We start from the raw sequence: 19,430 nt of genomic DNA, 5'->3' as shown, positions 1-19,430 counted from the left end.
GTCCGGACGGGATTAGTATTGCAGGGCAGCGTTGGTAGACCTAATGTAATTTAGGACATTGTGGGTCAGTGAAGAGTGAAGTTTTGCATGTATTCATGTCGGGGATGGTTGCCATGGTATTTAGAACCTTCTGCAGTGAGTCTGTTGGGATCCCACAGCATGCTGATAATTCTTCACACAAAAGCAGTGTGAGGTCTGAAATACACTCTTTGTAAAGTGGTTGGCCTTCTTCACATAGTGATAATGAAAAAATGAAAACTTGCCTTTTCCATTTCAGTGAAGTCCTCATCGAGCTTCGTTCCCTCTGCGCCTCCCACTTTCTCGCTCACTCTCTACAAAACAAAAAAACAATAAAACAACATGTTAAGGTTGTTAACATTTCAAATTGCATTTTACAGCCTCTATTGCCTTGAGGAAATTACGATGTCGCAATGCTGAACTGGAAGTATGAAATGCCACATGCCATAACTTGCAGAGAGGTCAAATTCATTTCTACAGTGCTCAATACTGGAATGAAATTCATAATTCAAGTGCCATGGAAAAAAAGAGCTCAGCAAAAATAAATCAATGAACACCGTTAAAGTAACATCCTCAAAAAGGATTCTTCATTTCAAGCTTTGCACATGAACACTGTGTACAAACACAACAGATCTCCCACTAATGATTTTCATTTATTCTTTTTATTTATATTCTTTCACAACTGGGTCAGGGGCTACGTGAAGATGTTTATAATAACAGCTGTACATTTATTTGAAACTATAGACTAGCTGACAAAACATAACTGCGTAGACGACAAGGTGAAGTGAATAATGAGTAAGCTCTGGTTTGCCCTGTTGGGATGTGTAGCGGACACCAGGCGATTCGCAGGTCACAGCTTCTCTATTCCAATTAAGATAATGGCAAATAAATAAAGAGGCGCGTATCAGCTTGACCTTGTGCTTCACACACAGACCGGCGTCCCATTAAACACCGTTATTCAGCATGGTAAACCTCTCCTCGCACTGTATTTATACCAGTGCTTACAGAGGAAAGGAGCATGAGAGCTGTTCACTTCACTGCCTATTATCTTTAATGCAATAAACCTGGCATTAATGGGCGCTGCGTCTCTCTCCTACCCACCATCGCTTTCAAGCACACGCTCACACACCTACATACTAAGGTACACGTGCAGCACGCATAGGCATTCACATCTGCACCCACATATTCATACACACACATACACACACACCCTCTAACTCAGTGTGGACAAAAGGCAGCCTGTTATTGTCTGCCATCGACATTACACTGTCAGGGCCACTGTTCAGCAATGAAAAGATGCTCCATCACTGAGAGAAACACAGAGGTAGCAGTGGAGAGAGAGAGAGAGAGAGAGAGAGAGAGAGAGAGAGAGAGAGAGAGAGAGAGAGAGAGAGAGAGGAGAAGGGATTAAGTATGGGCAGCAACATGCTTCGAGCTGTGTGGCCCTTCCCCTGTGCTTCCTATGTGGCTTCAGGGAACACACACACACACACACACACACACACACACACACACACACACACACACACACACACACACGCACACACACAGGGTAGGTGTGACATTGGGTTCTTGGTCAGACAAATAATTGCTCTGGGCTCTCTCTCCCTCTTCCTCTCTCTTCCTCTCTCCTCTCTCTCTCTCTCCCTGTCTGCTGATAAGCTCTGCCAGCTCTGCCACCATCCCGCTCCAGTCTGTGATGTAACCAGATGCCCCGAGGGGGCAGCGATCTGACACAACCAGGCCAGACACGGCCCTCAGAGGAAGGGCCGACGCAGGGAAAAAGGCTTTAAGAGAACGTCACAATAAAAAAATGACCAAAGAAAGGCAAACTAAGAAAGCTAAGGTCAGCGGAGTCTTTATTCAAGTAAGAAAGAAAATATATATTCTCGCTGTACATGGATTTCTTTGACAGATGGGATGATTTTTACATTCTTGGATTTAACATTTTCATTCTTGGGTTTGGCTTTTACGCTGGCGGTGACGTCGTACTGTGAGAGGGGCTGAATGATCTTGGAGACATGCAGTTTTTTGAGAGAAAATAGAGCATGGAATGAAATGAATAAAGGTACAATGAGTCCTACATTTCTAAAAACATAAAAAAACACATAGGGGTGATCTGTGATAGACAGAGCAGGGGGTTTATAAGACTAAGCCTGTGACAGTTAGTGTTCGCAGTATACGACTTTCGGAGGATTGGTGCTCAAAGAGTCATCTCAGCAAAGTCTTTTTCTGATCCCGCTTGTGAAGCAGCTCAGTATTCTGACAACTATGCAACACACACACACACACACACACACACACACACAATGTAAGTCTAGCAGGGAGCCACATTCCTGTCATCGGTTTCACCTAAACATCGCTACAATGTCTTCAAATCCTCCTCGAGCCGGTTGCCATGGAGACAGGCACCTGCCCGGGCTCGGCTCATCAGATATGTACGTGTCTCTCCGGCTCTGTAACGTACTGCCGTTTCCCCCACTGCCACTCCTTCTGTCCTATCCTTTCACTGTCAAACCTGATGATGAAAGACAACCAGGGATGTGTGCTTCATGATGGCATCATCGTCTCTTGGAAGACAGTGATGCACTGAGCTCCAAGATGGAGGCACGCTGCATGATGGTGAGCTGTGTGTCCAGGCAGCATGGGTGTATATGTGTTTGTGCATGTGTTAGCATGTGTGTGTGTGTGTGTATGTGCCTTTGAGTGTTGGTTTATGTGCGGTTTGTGTGTGTGGGATTGAAAGCCACTGCAGTGACAGGATTGGAGGGCGGCCTTGGGTGATGCAGACACCTCAGAGGTTATGTCATTCTAAACAGATTTACCAAGCCATAAACACACACACGGTTCAGAGCTCCAAATTAAACAATATCTCATCTGCTGTCACAGATTTAGAGGATCTGTTTAAGTCCACCTTTTAGCTTCTATGGAGAAAGGAAAGTGGTTTTCCTCAAATATGGAGTAATAGCATGCAAATGGGTTGATATATATATAGCCTACTGTATTTATGCATTCCCTATATGGACGCATACTGGTTGGAAAGTGTGTGTGATAGTGTGTTGCTTTGCTAAAATGATCTTTCTTAAAAACAGAATTCTTATGTTTTTTGGACAGCTCAGTCATGATTTGTGAATACTAACAAGTCTCTTCCAAATTTATAAAAAAGAGAACCGAGATTATAAATTTCTCTTTCTGTCCTGGTAGTGCTACAGTGAAATGAGGTGCATTTGGATGTAAAATCTCAAACATGCTCTGAAGTCAGTCTCCAGTTCACTGTTCACAGTGCTGCTCCAGGTATTATCTTGTGATGACATCACCAGGTTAGAGCCTTGGTGCCCTGGTATTAAGCTTTGGGGGAGGCTTGTTCAGGTTAATAAATATTGATAGAACTGTCTAAAATCCGACAAGTAACATGTGAAATCTGTTTAGTCTTGATTTTTGCTGCAAACCCTATAACCCTTTCCTCCCACTAGTCTTTCAATTTTCCCATTCAGTTTATTAGCAGACAGAAAGTGGGATAAGAACATTATCCACTGTGCAGACAGTAATCTGCATATATACATACACACACACACACACACACACACACACACACACACACACACACTCTTTGTCTCTCTCCATCTCTCTCCCGCTGCAATTTCTAGCAAATGAGCAGTCATTACAGTGACAGGCAGACAGCAGTGGCTGGTCCATAATCAAATGTTTCGCCAGACAAAAACATGCAAGATGCACCGCATGAAATATCAATTATGCGCAACAGGAGCAATGTGCTTGGTAGTAGACTGCGTGTTGATTGGTGACGGTGTGTTATGAGTGTGTGTGTGTGTGTCCCGAGATTTCTGTAGTTGTTATAAAAATTCAGCAGAGACAAAACACAAACTAACAATGAGTGGCAGTGGAGGGGAGAGAGAGAGAGAGGGAGATAGATGGAGGCTGGGGCTAGGAGACGGGGGCAGCAGAAGCCAGTTATTTCTTGAGTTAAACAGATGAAAAGCAACTCAATTAAGTAGCGCCAGTGGGGACCTATCGCTTGGCGGGGGAAGAATGACCGAATGAATGAAAATGAGCCGTTGGTGGCTGTTTTGAGTCAGTGGGCCGGAGAAGCTGTGCACTCTGCTGCCCTAGGACAAAGAAAGAGCAGGAGTAGTACTTTGCAAAGACGGCTGCAAGCCACGGAGATAGCAGTTTAGTATAGCGATGGATGGGAGATGTATGCACGAATGCCCTCACATGCATGAACACACGCACACATACACACACGCACACACCGAAGGAATACGTAGCACGCCATAGCCATTAACCGTGGGACTGGCGGTAGAAGTCAGATGACCCCGGCTTTCCCTGCGGCTAATCTGGGCTCGTTTATTCCCAGTGATGTCCTGACTTAATACAACCTCTCTAAATGTGACTGTTAAACCCAACAATCGCCTAATGGCCAGGAAACCAGCATTCTAAAACGCCCCGGGGACCCGGCAATGTCACCCCGCTTCCACACACACTTTGCTAAGCTCCCTCTGTCTCTCTTCGTCCTAATCTGCCCCTTACTCAACAACCCACCTCTTCTCTTTCTCTGTTTCCCCCTCGTCACCCTCTTTCTGCCCCTCCGCCCCCCCCCCCCTCCCCTCTCTTACTCTCCCTGCAGGGGAAGGACAAGACAAGGTGACTGTAGCAGCAGTGGCAGCAGTGCGAAGTGATTCTCGCCGGGTTGACAGACTGCGCAGTTGGCTTCTGGGGGATAACAGCAGTGGCGTAGACGATATGTAACCTGTGACGTCACAGCTGGGGAAATCATATACGAAGCACGCACGCTCGTAGTAGTGAACACCCTGCACAGTGCTGATGCATGCAAATGCACACACACACATGCTGCTGACTCATGCAGCCTCTGGACAAAGAGGCATTGCGTGGAATAGCTGCTACAAGCATCGCCGAGTCTGGGCCGACTTGTTTGTGATATTCTGCAGCCATTGTTGACGCGTGGTTAAGGTAAAGTGAGTTTCAGGGATTATTATTATTATTATATTGGTGAACTTCTTACCGCAGACTAAACATGGAAAACCCTCAAATCTGGATCACATCGGACTAAAGGTCTCTCTCCTCGCTCTCCATTTCTTTGCCACTGGCACCCATGCAAATCAAATCAGACCAGATTAAATATGCTAAATGGGGAGAGGAAAACAGCCCAGAAGTCTTGCCAAGGGCTTCGGGGCCCTTCCTCCCTCCCCGTCCGAAAATCTCTTGCATCATCGCAAAGGTCAGGCAGCGAAGTATGTCCTGATGTGCTCTCCTGATTATCACAGCGGAACCTTTTAGTGCATATCAATGTTCACGGGGCCTCGTGAAAATGCAACATGGGAACGTGTAGTAAAGCTTGAAACCAGCGTGATATAAAAGGCTCATTTACAGTTCATTGATTTTGCACTCACTAAGTGGATTTTATTGTTCTGAGAAGTTCCCCTACGCAGTGCGCTCGTACGCATTGCAGCTAGAAGAAGAGCCAAACTGACGTAAGGATCACCTCTGCTGTGATGATGATAGTCCTCAAACATCAATGTATCCTAAATTAGGGCAGTGAAATGATGTGTTAGATTCATGCTGCACCAGACACAGCCACGCCTTTTGAAATTAGGACAGAGGTCAAAATTGAACACTCCACACTACTAGGGCACCGTTCTTATCAGCATCACCACAAGTATTAATTGTGTAAAAATAAACATTATTATTACGTATTACCAACAGCAGTAGGTTAAGTTATACCTTATACCTTGAAATAACAGAGGTCTGGCAGTCTGATTTATTTAAATTTAAACCTACATTGCGAGAGAGAGAGAGAGAGAGAAAGAGAGGGTGAGATAGGGAGATAGAGGCTGAGACAGAAACAGTAGAAACCAGTTATTTCAGGAGTTGAACAGATGGAAAAACAAATCTATCACTACTCTCTGACCATTATGAATGCATCTCACTCTGGTGGATGAGAAACTGAGGGGCGGGGCTTCAGGAGGGAAGGCAGGGAGGGAAAGATGAGAAAACAGCGGGTAGGGAGGGTGGACAAGAGGACGGAAGCAATGCCTACGCTCTCCTACAGTAGTTAAGAAACATTAAAAATGTCTCTGGTTTAGCAGAGAAAATGCAAATATGTTAAATGATTAATTTAGCATAATCATTTGACAAATCACTTGCTCCAGACTTTGGAGTTTCATCCATCAGTGGCAGATGATGTGCTTTCTAAAACCCCAATGTCCCATCAAAAACAAACCTTTACAAGGTATTGGAAATCACTCAGCTATTTCTGAATCCACAGAGACAATTCTCCTGCAGGCCAAAGGCATTTTCTATTCTATAAACAGAACCACCCACACAGATTAATAGAAACACTCCTGCCGAACATTATAGGATTGTTTTAACATCAGGATTTTACGCTGGAGTCAGAGTCCATAAGCTAATACTATTAAGTGGCTGAGGAGGCAAACGTCCTGGATGAGACGCACACACACACACACACACACACACACACATTAAAAGTGTCTATCTTAAATCGATGTTAAACGGAGGTCCAGGATTAGATTACGCTGCTTATTGCATAACACATTACAATCAGTATTGTAACCTGCATCGTATACACACACATGCACACACAAGCTCTGGCATCATATCCTGAGATTTTGATGCATTTGTTCTCATGTTTTTACATGCCTTTGTGTCCTCTGTTGCTTTGCAATTATCTTGTTTTGTTAAAAGCGTGAAGAAATATGATTTGATCTGTATCTGTGGATTGGTAGAATCCAGGTGAACAAAACAGAAACACAAAAACCAAGGACAGAAAATCTTCAATTGAAATGCACTCACATAATTGAAAGTAATTGTGGCTTAATGTTTTTGCAGATTGTCTCCATTGCTTGATAATACCCAAAGCAGTTTCATCACCTTTAGTACTGTGAACCTCATTAGGTGATATTTCAAAACAAAGCTAAACAGGATCAAAAAAAATGGGTGACTTTTATTTGCAAAAGTACGCATCTATGTGTACGTCAAAATCAGTAAACACACCACAGTCACGGTGCAGCGCCCTGCACTGCCTCAAATGACCTCTCTCTCTACAAATCTCTGGGCAGTGTGACAGAAATCAATGCAAGTCTTTTCTTAGCTATCCTATAAAGCTGAGAAACAGTTTTCCGAGCCAGCCTCGCTCCTCAAGGACTTATCCAGCAGGCCAGGAAACACATCATCAGGCGGCGTCTCTTTGTGCTCGCCAGCACTCGCTCGCATTCGCATCTCGGGACCGTTAGCATTAGCATCAGGCGCAGCATCGGTCACATGGCGCCCAATGTGAGGCACACGTGTAGTCTGCTGCTGCTGCTCCTCTCCTCCCCTCCCCCTCTCCTCTCCTCTCCCCCCTCCCTCCTCTCCTGCTCGCTAGTCTAATCCCGGACGGGCACACCAAGGCCCCTGCTTTAAATACGCCCTGGGTGGAGAGGGGGATTAAAAATGACAAGAGTGATTAGTGAGGCTATTAGGAGGACTGCCCCGGCTGCTGGACAATAACAGGAGGATCTGACTCTTCCTGACAGCATTAAAAAATCCCTCCCCTCTTCTCCACCTGCCTGCTCCTAACCATTCCTCTTTCCTCTGCGGGGGGGGGGGGATGTAGGTGGAAGGATCTCCCTATATGGCGGAGATGAAGAGAGATATTCCCCTCTTAGTTATCCTGTCACCTTTAGGGGGTCTCAACCAAGCGTGAGCAAATTCTTTCTTTTTCTATCCTCCTCTGAATTGCTCTTTCCCTTCAAGAAATGTTCTTTCATGCTGAGCTTGTTTCTTTGCTTCTCGGTTCATCTGGTATATTTTTCCACCTCTTTTCTTCCTCCTAACTGTCTCCCTCTCTCCTCCTCACCCCATATGTTGTGAGAGAAGAACAGGAGGATGGAGGAGGCCAGAAGTAGAGAGAGAGGGAGAGAGGCCAGGGTCAGTTGGGCATATGATGTGCGAGAGTGAGCAGACTGCCAAATGTTGAAAAGTCAGAAACACTTGCATAACAACGCCCAGAAGAGCTTTGTCTCATCTCCTTTTGCTTTCCTGCTCTTCTGTCCACAGATGGCCTCTCTTGTTTTCTGCTCCCGTTTCCTCTTCTGTCTTTACCGCTCTCTTCTCCTCTCCCTCTCCCTCTCCCTCTCACCTCCAAATACCTTCAAGGCCTTGTTGTTCTCATTGTCCCTTTTGGGCAATAGCATTTCCTTTTTCATGCAACACTGCACCCTGTATACCACCGGACTGTGACTCAACAGTACTTCCAAGCGCATTCATCTTAACTGGAATCTGCACTGTCATGATTAAGTCCTGCTGAGCAGATTTTCTGGGACTTGGCACTAGGAGGATCTAATTGTGCATAGATATTAATACCCGTCTTTGGGAGCACATCTATAATCGTATTGTCTTTCCTGAGGTTTGACCTGTGCTCTCCAGGAATCAAGGGATAGCCATTCGTTATGCTTAAATCCTGGCGGCCATGTTAAGAGCCAGTGTGGGGGCGACCGGTAGCTGTCCAAACTACAGGCGCTTCAGGATGATGGTAATCCCACGGAACATCAAGGGCTGCGGCGGCATTAACAGGAACAATATTCCAAGCTAAGCCAGGTTGTGATGTTTTACATGACCACAGAGAGACAGGTAAAGCCACTGGAAATTATCTTACAGACCTACATCAACCAGGAAAAATCAACAAAATCGTCCTGCATAGGCTGCTGCGTACCATCTAAAATGTAAAGTCCATTCAGTATCATATAACACAGGTAGGCTTCCAGTACAGGCCGGTTGGACGAGCACCCAGACAGGACTGGGAGCCAACCTTCCCTGTGTCCAGACTCATGCCAGCATCAATCCACCGGTTGGCTATGTTGCTTCACTGACCTCTATCCTCTGTGCGTGTGTGTGTGAGTGTGTGGCCTGTGGCTGTTATAATCTGATTTGTAAGCCTTCGCATGGCTCTTATGTAACGGCAGGGATGAGTCTGGAGCTGGGGCGGTGTGTGCACACTGCAACCCATCCATGTGCCGCTCCAGAGACGGGGGAGGGGGGGGAACCAGCTGGCACTGTGTGTGTGTGTGTGTCTGCGTGTGAAAAACGTGCCAGAGTTTTTGAGCATTTGGATATTTATCATGATGACACAAAGATGGAGAATGAGTAACTGCACGCACTGCATGAATGATGGCAAGCTTTTGCTAAACTATACAATGAGACTGTGTGTGTGTGTGTGTGTGTGTGTGCGTGTGCGTGCATTCCAATTGATAAATATGTCTGAATATATTTATATCTGTGTCATGACAATTGTGCATGTGGCTTATTTTTGACAAAGAATTAAATAGCACATTAATTATTGTTTTTATAATTAATTAACATGTCAGTACAGTATAACTGATCTGTCTAATGCTCTTGGAACTTAGTAGGATTAATACAGCAGTGTGTTCCTCTATTGAATTGTAAGTAGCTGAAAACCATTAAAACAAATGAATCCTGCATCCACTTGAGATAAGATTGATTCCACTGTGTCATGCCACATCTAAACACGCTGCCATCACAGGGTGTAAATTGCTATTGCTGTCAGTATTTTCTTTTGGCAGATCTCATTAGAAGCTCTCAGCTGCAGTATTCCCCTGCCAGGCCACTTACTGATTCTGCACAGGAGCCATGACAATGTGTGAAAGACTCAATGTGTTCAATTCTCTCCTCTTCTGTCCCGTCCCAACCGCTTTCAAACTACTCACTTCTTTTCTCACCCATTCCCTGTCTGTCCATCTCATCTGTCTATTGAAATCTCTCTCTCTCCATTTCCTCCTTTCTCTCTCTTGTCTTTCCCTCTGCCCTCTCCCCTTTGGCCACCTCCACAACAGAAAGGCATCTCCAGCAGGGTTAGACCGATATATTGGGTCGATATTGGCCTTTTATTAAATATCGGATATTGGCTAGTCATGTCGTCCATTGATGATATGATGGAGGTTCCTCCCTGACCATAGCTGCATAAAAAACAGTCTGTAAAACCTGTAATGAAATTTGATTTTCTTCGTATGTTTAATTTATTTATCCTTTATTCATTCATCATGTAAAGGTAGTAATCTATCCCAAAATTTCTCTGCCTTTGAATAGGTGGTTTGGGTCACACTGTCATAAAGAGCTGCTAACCCTAAAAGAATTTAATTTGTATGGCTTTCAGTGGAGAGTTTTAGTGTCACATAGCCTAAATGCTGTTCAGAGGCTTTTTTCAGAATAAAATCCTTGGAGGAAAACACTGATCCTGATATTTTTTGGCATGACAGTGGAAACATTAAAAGATATTGAATACTGGCACAAAACGTTGGCTACTGGCAGCTTCAATAAAAAAAAAATATCGGCGTCGTGCTTCAAAAAAAAAACCCATATCAGTCAAACCCTAGTCTCACATGAGTAGCTCTGTTTGTGAAGCCAAACCTCCAATCTGAATACAGAGTCTCTCATTTTCATCCAACACCCTCACCAGAGAGAGAGAGAAAAAAAAAAAGAGAGAGAGGGAGAGAGAGAGAGAGAGAGAGGACCCTGAAACAATGATTCTCTAAATCATACTCCATCCTCACAAGACGTGACTCACCGTAGTCACACGACACTCAGTGAAGACATGACCTACACACACAAATTATAGACACACATATAGACATGCATACAGGAATATAAACAACACTCTCACTTTCTCTCTCTCTCTCTCTGTGGACATGATCGCCACTCTACAATTTCCATTTCAAAGGGGAGTAGTGTGTCTCAGAGAAGGGATAATGATAGAGCTTCGACTGGTGAGGCCTGGACTTCTTAGACACATTACAGTAAAGGGAAACATGTATTATCATTGTAGGTTTATGTTAATGTTATCATAATGTTCGCCCAGCAGCGGTGGGAGTTAAATCTGCGTGGGTGTAATGGTGTTGACTAGGATAATGAATGCTGAACATCAGTATTGATGACAGTTATTAAAGCTCAATTTAAGACTGCTGCCCTGACTCTGTGTGTGTGTGTGTGTGTGTGTGTGTGTGTGTGTGTTACTGCATCTGTAATCCTCAGATTCATGACCGCATCATTTATCCTTAAGATTATACTGCAGCTCTGCCCATAACTCAGAGTCGGCCTGTCAAACAGAGCCAGTTTTTCCTGACTGTGTTCCAGTTATGAGGAGCCAACCTTAAACCAGTTTCTGCTTCAATCAACTTCACATTCAGTCTGTGTTATTGCAGAGTAAACAAAATTAAAGCCAATACTGTAGCATTTTTATTAATTCTGTATATTAAAGTGTTTAAAACATCCTCATGTCCTCTTTCCAAATTAAATTTTAAAGTAGCCATTGCAGTAACATCCAATCTGTTCAATAATATTTCTGTAGAAGGGTTTTAAAGCTGAAGGATTTTGACAAGCTAGACAGACACAAGCTAAGCACCTAGTCATGCATTGTGCGTGCAGTGACAGTGATTCAATGGGATTGCAGTACGTCAACAAAAGGTTAGGTCTAAATTAAGGATTTTACACACTGGGAATCCAAAGAGAAGAGATTATGATATTCTGTGGTGAGACCAGGGTCAGATTAGTTCACTCCAGGGACAAAGAGACAGCAGCCATTTTATAAATCTGCTGTTTTTTTGGACTTGCTGTTGGATTCCGGTCCCTGGACAGAGAGGAGTATTGGTTTCCCATCATTTCAGCCTCTGGGGAAGGGAATCGTTGAGGGAGGCTCAGGAGAGAGTTTGGCATGTGTCTCCTAGCAGGAGGTCCCCGGTTCGGTGCGTCATCCTGATGAGGTGCGTGACCTTTCACACAATCTCTCTCTCTCTCTCTCTCTCCCTCTCTCGAGCAGGGACAGTAATAACCCCTCTTGGGATCGGGAAAAGGTTGGCTCTATCTGCCTGGGTTGGTCCTGACTACTGATGCCAAAGCTCAAAAAAGGAATTTAACAGAAGCACGAAAATGGACTCAATCAATCAGCATTCAAAACAATACGGAGCACATGGCCAGTAATCAGTAAGACAGCCCACTGAAAACATGTGAAACTCATCAAAAATGCAGCTCTGGAGTGATGGAATTACATTACAAGTCAGTTTAACGATGCCCAGATAATAATACTGAACTTATACTAAAATGTTCAAATCTGAAAAAACCTGCCCTGGCCACTTCTTTGTAACGGCTAAGTGGATTTTAGGGGAGGAAGGCTTTGGCGGAAGTGACAGGACATCAGTTACTGAGGAAGCTCCATGTTTCATGAAAGCTGAAGGATTGTACGGCCTCAGGAGAAGATGAAGTTGCAGAAGCCTTTGCTTATTGATTTCTGAAAATGGAAGGGACAGAGGCAAAGACTTTTTAAAGGTTGTGGAAGACTTACAGGACAGTTTCAGGGACTCAGAGAGAGAGAGAGAGAGAGAGAGAGAGAGAGAGAGAGAGAGAGAGAAACGTATGTGAGACAAAGAGAAAGAGGGAGACTGAATATGAATATGTATGGAAAACAGCCTGACCTCATAGCAAATTCATTGTTATGAATGTTGTATTGTACAAGAACTAATGCACCCTAATTTTGTATGATCACATGTTTGTGTTCTTTTTATATCATATATTTTATTATTACTAGGCTCAGGGCAAGTAATGTAAGTTTAGCAAGGTCAATCATGCTTTAAAATTATACATACAAACATTATGAAAAAATTGTAATGCACCCTAATTTCGTGTGATCACAAATTTGTGTTCTTTTGTATTATTTCACATTTAATTCAAGTGCAAGGCCATGCATAGGTGTAGTACGAATCAGGTTGGCTATGTGCTGGTATAGTACGAATCAAGAGTGCATAACTTTTCATGAAATATCATACCAATGGTTGTGTGAGAACACGCTGGAAACAAAAGGAGATAAGAAAAAGTAGAAAAAATGTGAATGGGAGTAGGAGGAGAGAGACTAACTGGAGCAACCAAGGGAAAACAAACAGGGGAAAGAGAGAAGACAGAACCTCGGAGTGTATGCTTTATGCTCTGACAGCATGCCTGCAGTGAAACCAGCATGGACCATTAGGGAAACCAAGATCTTGTCACAATCCAGCAGGTCTAGTTAGAGAGAGAGAGGCCTGTACAGACAGAGCCTGCGGTCGCACAATCCAACAGATAGTTACCAACACACCAAACACAGAAGTTCACCTCGGATCCCAACACATCTGTTGCAACAAGCTTTTCATTCCGTACAAATGCTGCCTAGCTTGAGGGAAGATCCATTATCATTGTTGATGAAGATAAATGTCTTTGATAACTTCAAACTAAACAGTCTGCCAGCGACGGCAGAATAATGGGTCTTGGAAGAAAGGAGCAAACGTGCATTAAGACTAAAATCAATACTGCAGCAAAAACAGATTCCTCATCTCAGACGAGACCGAATGCTACCACAGTGTGTCAGTCTGGCAGCACCACGAAAATAAATAATAATATAAATACATTTAGTGGCTGGCGTCACTCATAAAAAGATGAGCGAATTGAAAAGCCTCAGCAGACTAACATCTCGTATATTTGATATTGACTATCTGCTATTCAAGACTGGTCCGCTTTGATTGAATTTCCTGAGCGTAGAGAAGGTCATGACAGGAGGATCAGGAATATAATGACACCCAGAGTATTGACGGCTGCTGCAGCATTACGTACACACACAGATCTACACTGAGGAATAAATTATTTCATATAAGAGTAAAGTATGTTCAGTTTGTTTTTGTGCATTTGGCAGATGTTAAAACATGTTTGATATGATATGAAAAAAGAAAGAGTTCACCATTAAACAGATAGATGAAATACCAAAGATAGACAAAAGACAGCAATAAACATAAATAAGCTGCACATATTGCTACAGTCCATTATTTGTGAAGAGTAAACGGCACACTTGTGACCTTGTCCTTTTCTAATGCTTTTGAATCAATGCATTCAAAATGAGCATCAGTTTCAATTGACAGGGCTATTTTCTGCACAGCTTTTACTCCTCAATCATCATGTCTCAGCATTATTTTTCCAATAAAATAACCACAAACAACACTTGCACGTACTGTATGTGCATGCTGTCTCTTTTTCTCTCTCTCCCACACACTCACATAGAGACCCACACAGACATTTTGCCATAAGACTGCAGTTGAGATAGAAAAAAGTGAGTCAACAAAAACTGTGTGCTCATCTCTATTTAACAGCTGCAGGAGATAAAGGTGGTAAGTCGCAGCTTTAAGAGCTTCGTGAAGAAAGCATCATTCACACTCAATTGATAAAAGCTGGAACTGTTATGCAAAGATGCATAACTAGAAGCAGAGAGTAGTCCTTCAGAGAAACGGTTTTAGAAATTCAGTAATTCGCAGCATCGACTCACCATATCATACACTAAGAGCTGTGGTTTTTGCATGTAAGCACACACAAAAACTCACTACTTTTCAATACTATGAAAACTTACCCCACAACTGTACACAATACGTTGGTGCCATACCTTGATATGTTTCAAAAGTAGGTAAACAATTTTTAATAATGATAATGAAAAAAAGCTGTATAACTGTAGTCATTTTTCATTAATTCAGTCACAAAGTAACAAAATAATTCAAAATTCAATAGTCCGTAAATGATAAGTGTACCTGAAAACAGAAAATATTAAATCATACACTGAGTATTAATAATATATGTAAAAATGTTTACCTACTTTTGAAACATATACTTTATGCACACTGGCAGCCATGGGGGGGCTGAAGGAACCTGTTGGAGGACAGCCTCCCTGAGCACCAGACCACTATGTTGACAGTATTTAAAAGAATACCGTGGGAGAGCATTCAACACATAGTGGCTGAAAAGTTAAAGTCCATAAAGGCACGGGCAAATGCTATTTGGGTGTGTATGTCTGGGGTTGAATCCATAAATTATTGACTTAACCTAGTTTGTTAGCATGGGCACAAACACAGACAGAGACACACACACAGACACAGATTCATACACTCTCAACACAGGCACAAAAACAAAAATACACACATCTTATCAAGGCTTAACAATCCACTTTCAGACTTACTTTTCCCAGCGTTGTCATGCCAACAATCTCAAGTGCCTGACCAATGCCACCCTCTTTTATACGTCTTTATCTGGACTTTGTGAAATGTAGAATTATCTACTCACAGTCATATGCAAACACTTACACACATGTATACACACACACACATATATATGTAACACCTCTAGCCAAGTGACTTGTACTGTAATTAAAGATACATCTTTCATTTCCATTTAATCCAAGCTGTCTAATCCATAGTTTACTCTGGGGAGGTGTTTGTCACATTAGGCACGCGCAGGCAGAAAAATGACTGTTTTCCAATAAGCCTGTGGTACTTTCTGCAGGTCTAGAGGATGATGAAGAGGCTTGTTTAGACAAAGAGCCAAGGTGCTTAAATAGCTCCTAACTGAACTGCATGGCGAACAATAACATTAGAGCAATTACAATACAGAATAATATGACTTTTTTATGGTTAAATACTCTAATGTGGGTTTCTTGTTAGTTTAATATAGCCTACCAAAACAGTGTTTACAAACAGTATCTGCCTCTTCACCTCATCACACTTTGAGTATTTTCCAGTGTATAGCAAAAGGACCTGTAACAATTAACAAGTCATAGGTTGTGGGTGAATGCATAAATTGCATATTAGCACTAAAATCCCCAGTCTTTAAGAAATCAACAAACACTACTCATTTGAATCTATCTCTGTATCAGTAAGAGCAGGGAGGAATCTTGAATCTTTGACCCGTCACATGGTTTTTGGTGCTTGGCCTTCCAGACCGGCACATGCGGCACGTTTCACAGATTACCACGGCGCCGTTATGATTCCGAGTCGCACGCAGCTCCGATATGATGCGAAGTCACTGTGCTCTGATTAATCTGAGCATAATCCCTGACAATCCATTCAGTCTCGGCTCTGCGGTTGGTGGGAGGATGCCGTGTGTGCGTGTGTGCGCGCGGAAGAGTGGGCTTACTGTGTGTCTATGGCGAGATCAAATCACACGCCTTTTGTACTGAGGATTTTTTTTTTTTTTTTTAGAAACACACAGAAATACACACAAAAAGACACACTTTCCGACCCGAAACACCCCCGCACTCGCTCCGGCAGACGTATTAGTGCAGTAAAGCACTCCTAAACTCTTTGATGCCAGCTGGTGCTCCAACGGCACGATTCACTGTGGCGGCACTGAGTCATCGGAAGCCCTAATTGGCCAGTGGGAATGGATGTTCCTTACCTACACACACCTACGCAAACACACATGCATATGCTTGATGCATATGGACACACACACGCTCACCATCCATCCCCATGCATATACGCACAAAACAACATGAAGTCATTAATGCAAACATGCGCACACGTACGTTCACACGAGGCTGGAGTAGGAGCCACGGATCACTGGCAGGAGTCACCGCTCATTATTTTGCTCCTTTATCTCTCTCCTGACAGCCAAATTAGGCATTAGATAGACAGGCGTGATGCTGCAGCTGCCTGAGAGCACAGCCTCCTCTTCCTCCCTCCTCTCATCCCACCACTTCCTCCTCTTATTCCCTCACATCCTCCTCTCCTCTCCTCCTCAGGCCCTCTTATCCCTCTGTCCTCCTTTCTCACACTTTATCCTCTCCCTCTATCATCTTTTCTTTCTTTATACTCCACGTGCCTCCTGTCCGTCTTTCAGTCTTTCCTCTAGTCAAGGAGGAAAAGATATATGCTTGGATATACATATTATGTTGTGTTATTCTCTTGTGCCTCAGTCTTGGTGTCACCAATGCATCGTGCTGATGTTTCTTCCATTTGTTCGAAATCCTGATTGAAAACATGATGGCAATATATAGTTCCTTGTCGATCATTTCCACATCCTATATAATTGGGTTCAGGGAGCTGGTTCATGACCCCTGTCCAGAGAATGACCTTTGACCCTGAGCAAATGCACTATAGATCATTGAAAATACCCTTATAAGCTCCCTGGGGATGCAAGCACCAGCATCCGTATTGGCAAATGACACATTGCCCTCCATTATATGCACACGATGTCTACAGCCACAACAAAAGGCAATAACACACACTGCTGGCTGCGGTGTGAGGAGAGTGCACTGCAGGCTTCTGGGTAGGTGGGTTGTGGATTTGGGTAATAAAGCTGTGACCTGAATGTCCCCCAAGCGGAAGCGTGTGTGTGTGAGTGTGTGTGTGTGTGCGTTTCAATTTAGTCTTATCATTGTTTGCAGGTATTTCCATGTCTAAATGAGTAAATGGCTGCGGCAGTGCTATCGTCCGCCAGAACGGCAACACATTCCTGAGAGCGTCCCTTCTCTAACCGTGGAATCATCATGCAGCCAAAAACCTAATTTTATTATTTCTTCATTTAATATAGTTGGAATTTTCACACATAATATTAATGGTGAACATTTTGAAATGCATATTTTGAAGGAAAAATGAATAGAAAGAAAAGTACCAACCCTCGTTTTTTTTCCGCATTAATTAAGGTGGATGAGGCAACCCCCCTATCTAGTGCTTAATCACAGGTTCTTTCCCTTTCCAAGCCTCAAGCCTTAGCCCCTCTCTCCTGCAGTGGTTGATGCCCAGAATATATAATATACCAGTCCTGAATAAAACATCAGCCATGGCCTGAATACTGATGCTGAGAGGGAGAGAGAGAGAGAGAGAGAGAGAGAGAGAGAGAGAGAGAGAGAGAGAGAGAGAGAGAGAGAGAGAGAGAGAGAGAGAGAGAGAGAATCTATGCACACTGGTGAATAACTACTCTCTTCTTATCAAGCAACCACAAACCTCTAGCGATTGTCACTTGGCCGTCCTTCTCCTTAGACACACTTGAAATCTTTTTCACATGGTGAACGCTTGTTCGGTCACGTTTTCTCTCAGATTTGGACATTTAATGAAGAGCTCAGCGAAGAGTCCAACTCACCAGTGCTTTTAATCAGAATGTGACCTCAGTATCTAACCACAGGGCGAGCTAAGAATAGGACTGGTCCAGGCAGCGTCCGTCTGCCATTAACCTCGAGAACAAAGCTGACGTCAGAGCGCTGTTAACTCCACAGCCCAACTCTCAACCTTTGGCTTCTGCATGTGCACTCGCTTCTGTCAAAAGTGGTATTGCTGACAGTTTATTGAAACTTTCTGCTCCTGCTCCCCCCTCCATGTTAATACGTTAAGTAAGTCTAAGGGACATAGTCAGATATACAATACAGTATTTAAGGGAATTTAACATCCCTCTCCTAGGCTTGTAAGACTCATCATTATATTGTTTCTGTCCATGCGGTCCCATTGAAATGTGTCTGGGTCCATATGTGCTTAAGAGTCAAGGGACGAATGCTCGTTGTTGTAATGGTCTCCTAAAGATTGAATGCGGCGTCAAGGAAATCAATTACAATGCAGCGGATAAGAACATTCAGAGGCTGGTGATGGAGCTGAGCAGATATTTTATACTGACGCCGGTCAAAAACCTGTCACTGCTGCCTTAATATATAGCACAACTTGTCTGAGTACCAGTGAAAGATTTGCCTGTTTGTGAAAATTTCAGGAAATTGAATAACCTTCAATAGCAGGGATCAAATATCTAAGCAAGACATGGTGTTTGCACTTGTCAGAGGGCTGACCAAAACTGATGCCTGCGTAGAAAGCCCAAGCAAACACAGCGCTCCGGGGAAAATGTACCTGATGGAGACATTTCAGTAAAAAAGCTCTGTTGCGTTAAGTAAAAACACGCTTTTCATCTGGAAGGCAAATGACAATAAAAAAACTGCAGAGTAATAGAGCCACTTTGAGGGGTGGAAATGAATCAAGATAAAAGCATGGGCAGCGCGTTGCTGCAGGTACTGAACTGATGGACTCGGTCCAGTGCAGCGTCACTTCTGCTGCAGTGCCGAATTACACTATAGGCCACAAAGGGATGGACTGGGTGGGACAAGTGACAAGTGTAACTAAGTATGGCGAGACAAGTCATTCCTGCTCTGTGTAATCTACCATATACAGACAAAATGTATACTGCATATAGGTGAAAAGATGTAAAACAGGCAACATTAGTCAAAGCATGAGCAAATCAGACAGCAAATACAACATACTTACTGCTGTTCACCTCCATCACCCAGCAAGTATAATGCTATTTATCCCAATTAATAACTGAAAAATGGAAAAGGGACTGGAATAAAACCAATATACTTCTATTTGAGAAACAATAACTCAACAAAGTTCAGCTTGGGGGAGTGAAAGGAGAGACTACTAAAAAATGAATCCACACGGATCTACTGTTCTTCGTTCTTCTGCCTGTTGGACCTCAGTCCTGCACTTCCTTTTCTCGTCCTCTGCATCCCTTGGTCGCACTCTCTCTCTCTCTCTCTCTACCTCTCTCTC

General features: G+C 43.4%; 1 protein-coding gene across 1 annotated transcript in view; it reads right to left on the bottom strand.

Annotated features, from left to right (window-relative positions):
- The window catches only part of sh3gl2a (SH3 domain containing GRB2 like 2a, endophilin A1), a 36,538-nt gene that overhangs the window by 9,469 nt on the left and 7,639 nt on the right, over positions 1-19,430 (bottom strand). Inside the window, exon 2 of the mRNA XM_071911693.2 lies at positions 264-332. Within this exon, the coding sequence (XP_071767794.1) occupies positions 264-332 (69 nt within the window). The remainder of the gene's footprint in view (positions 1-263; positions 333-19,430) is intronic.

The sequence above is a fragment of the Centroberyx gerrardi genome, chromosome 3, assembly GCF_048128805.1.
Source record: "Centroberyx gerrardi isolate f3 chromosome 3, fCenGer3.hap1.cur.20231027, whole genome shotgun sequence".
NCBI lineage: Eukaryota > Metazoa > Chordata > Actinopteri > Beryciformes > Berycidae > Centroberyx > Centroberyx gerrardi.
The sequence above is the reverse complement of the archived record's forward strand: the minus strand, read 5'-3'. Positions and strand labels throughout refer to the sequence as shown.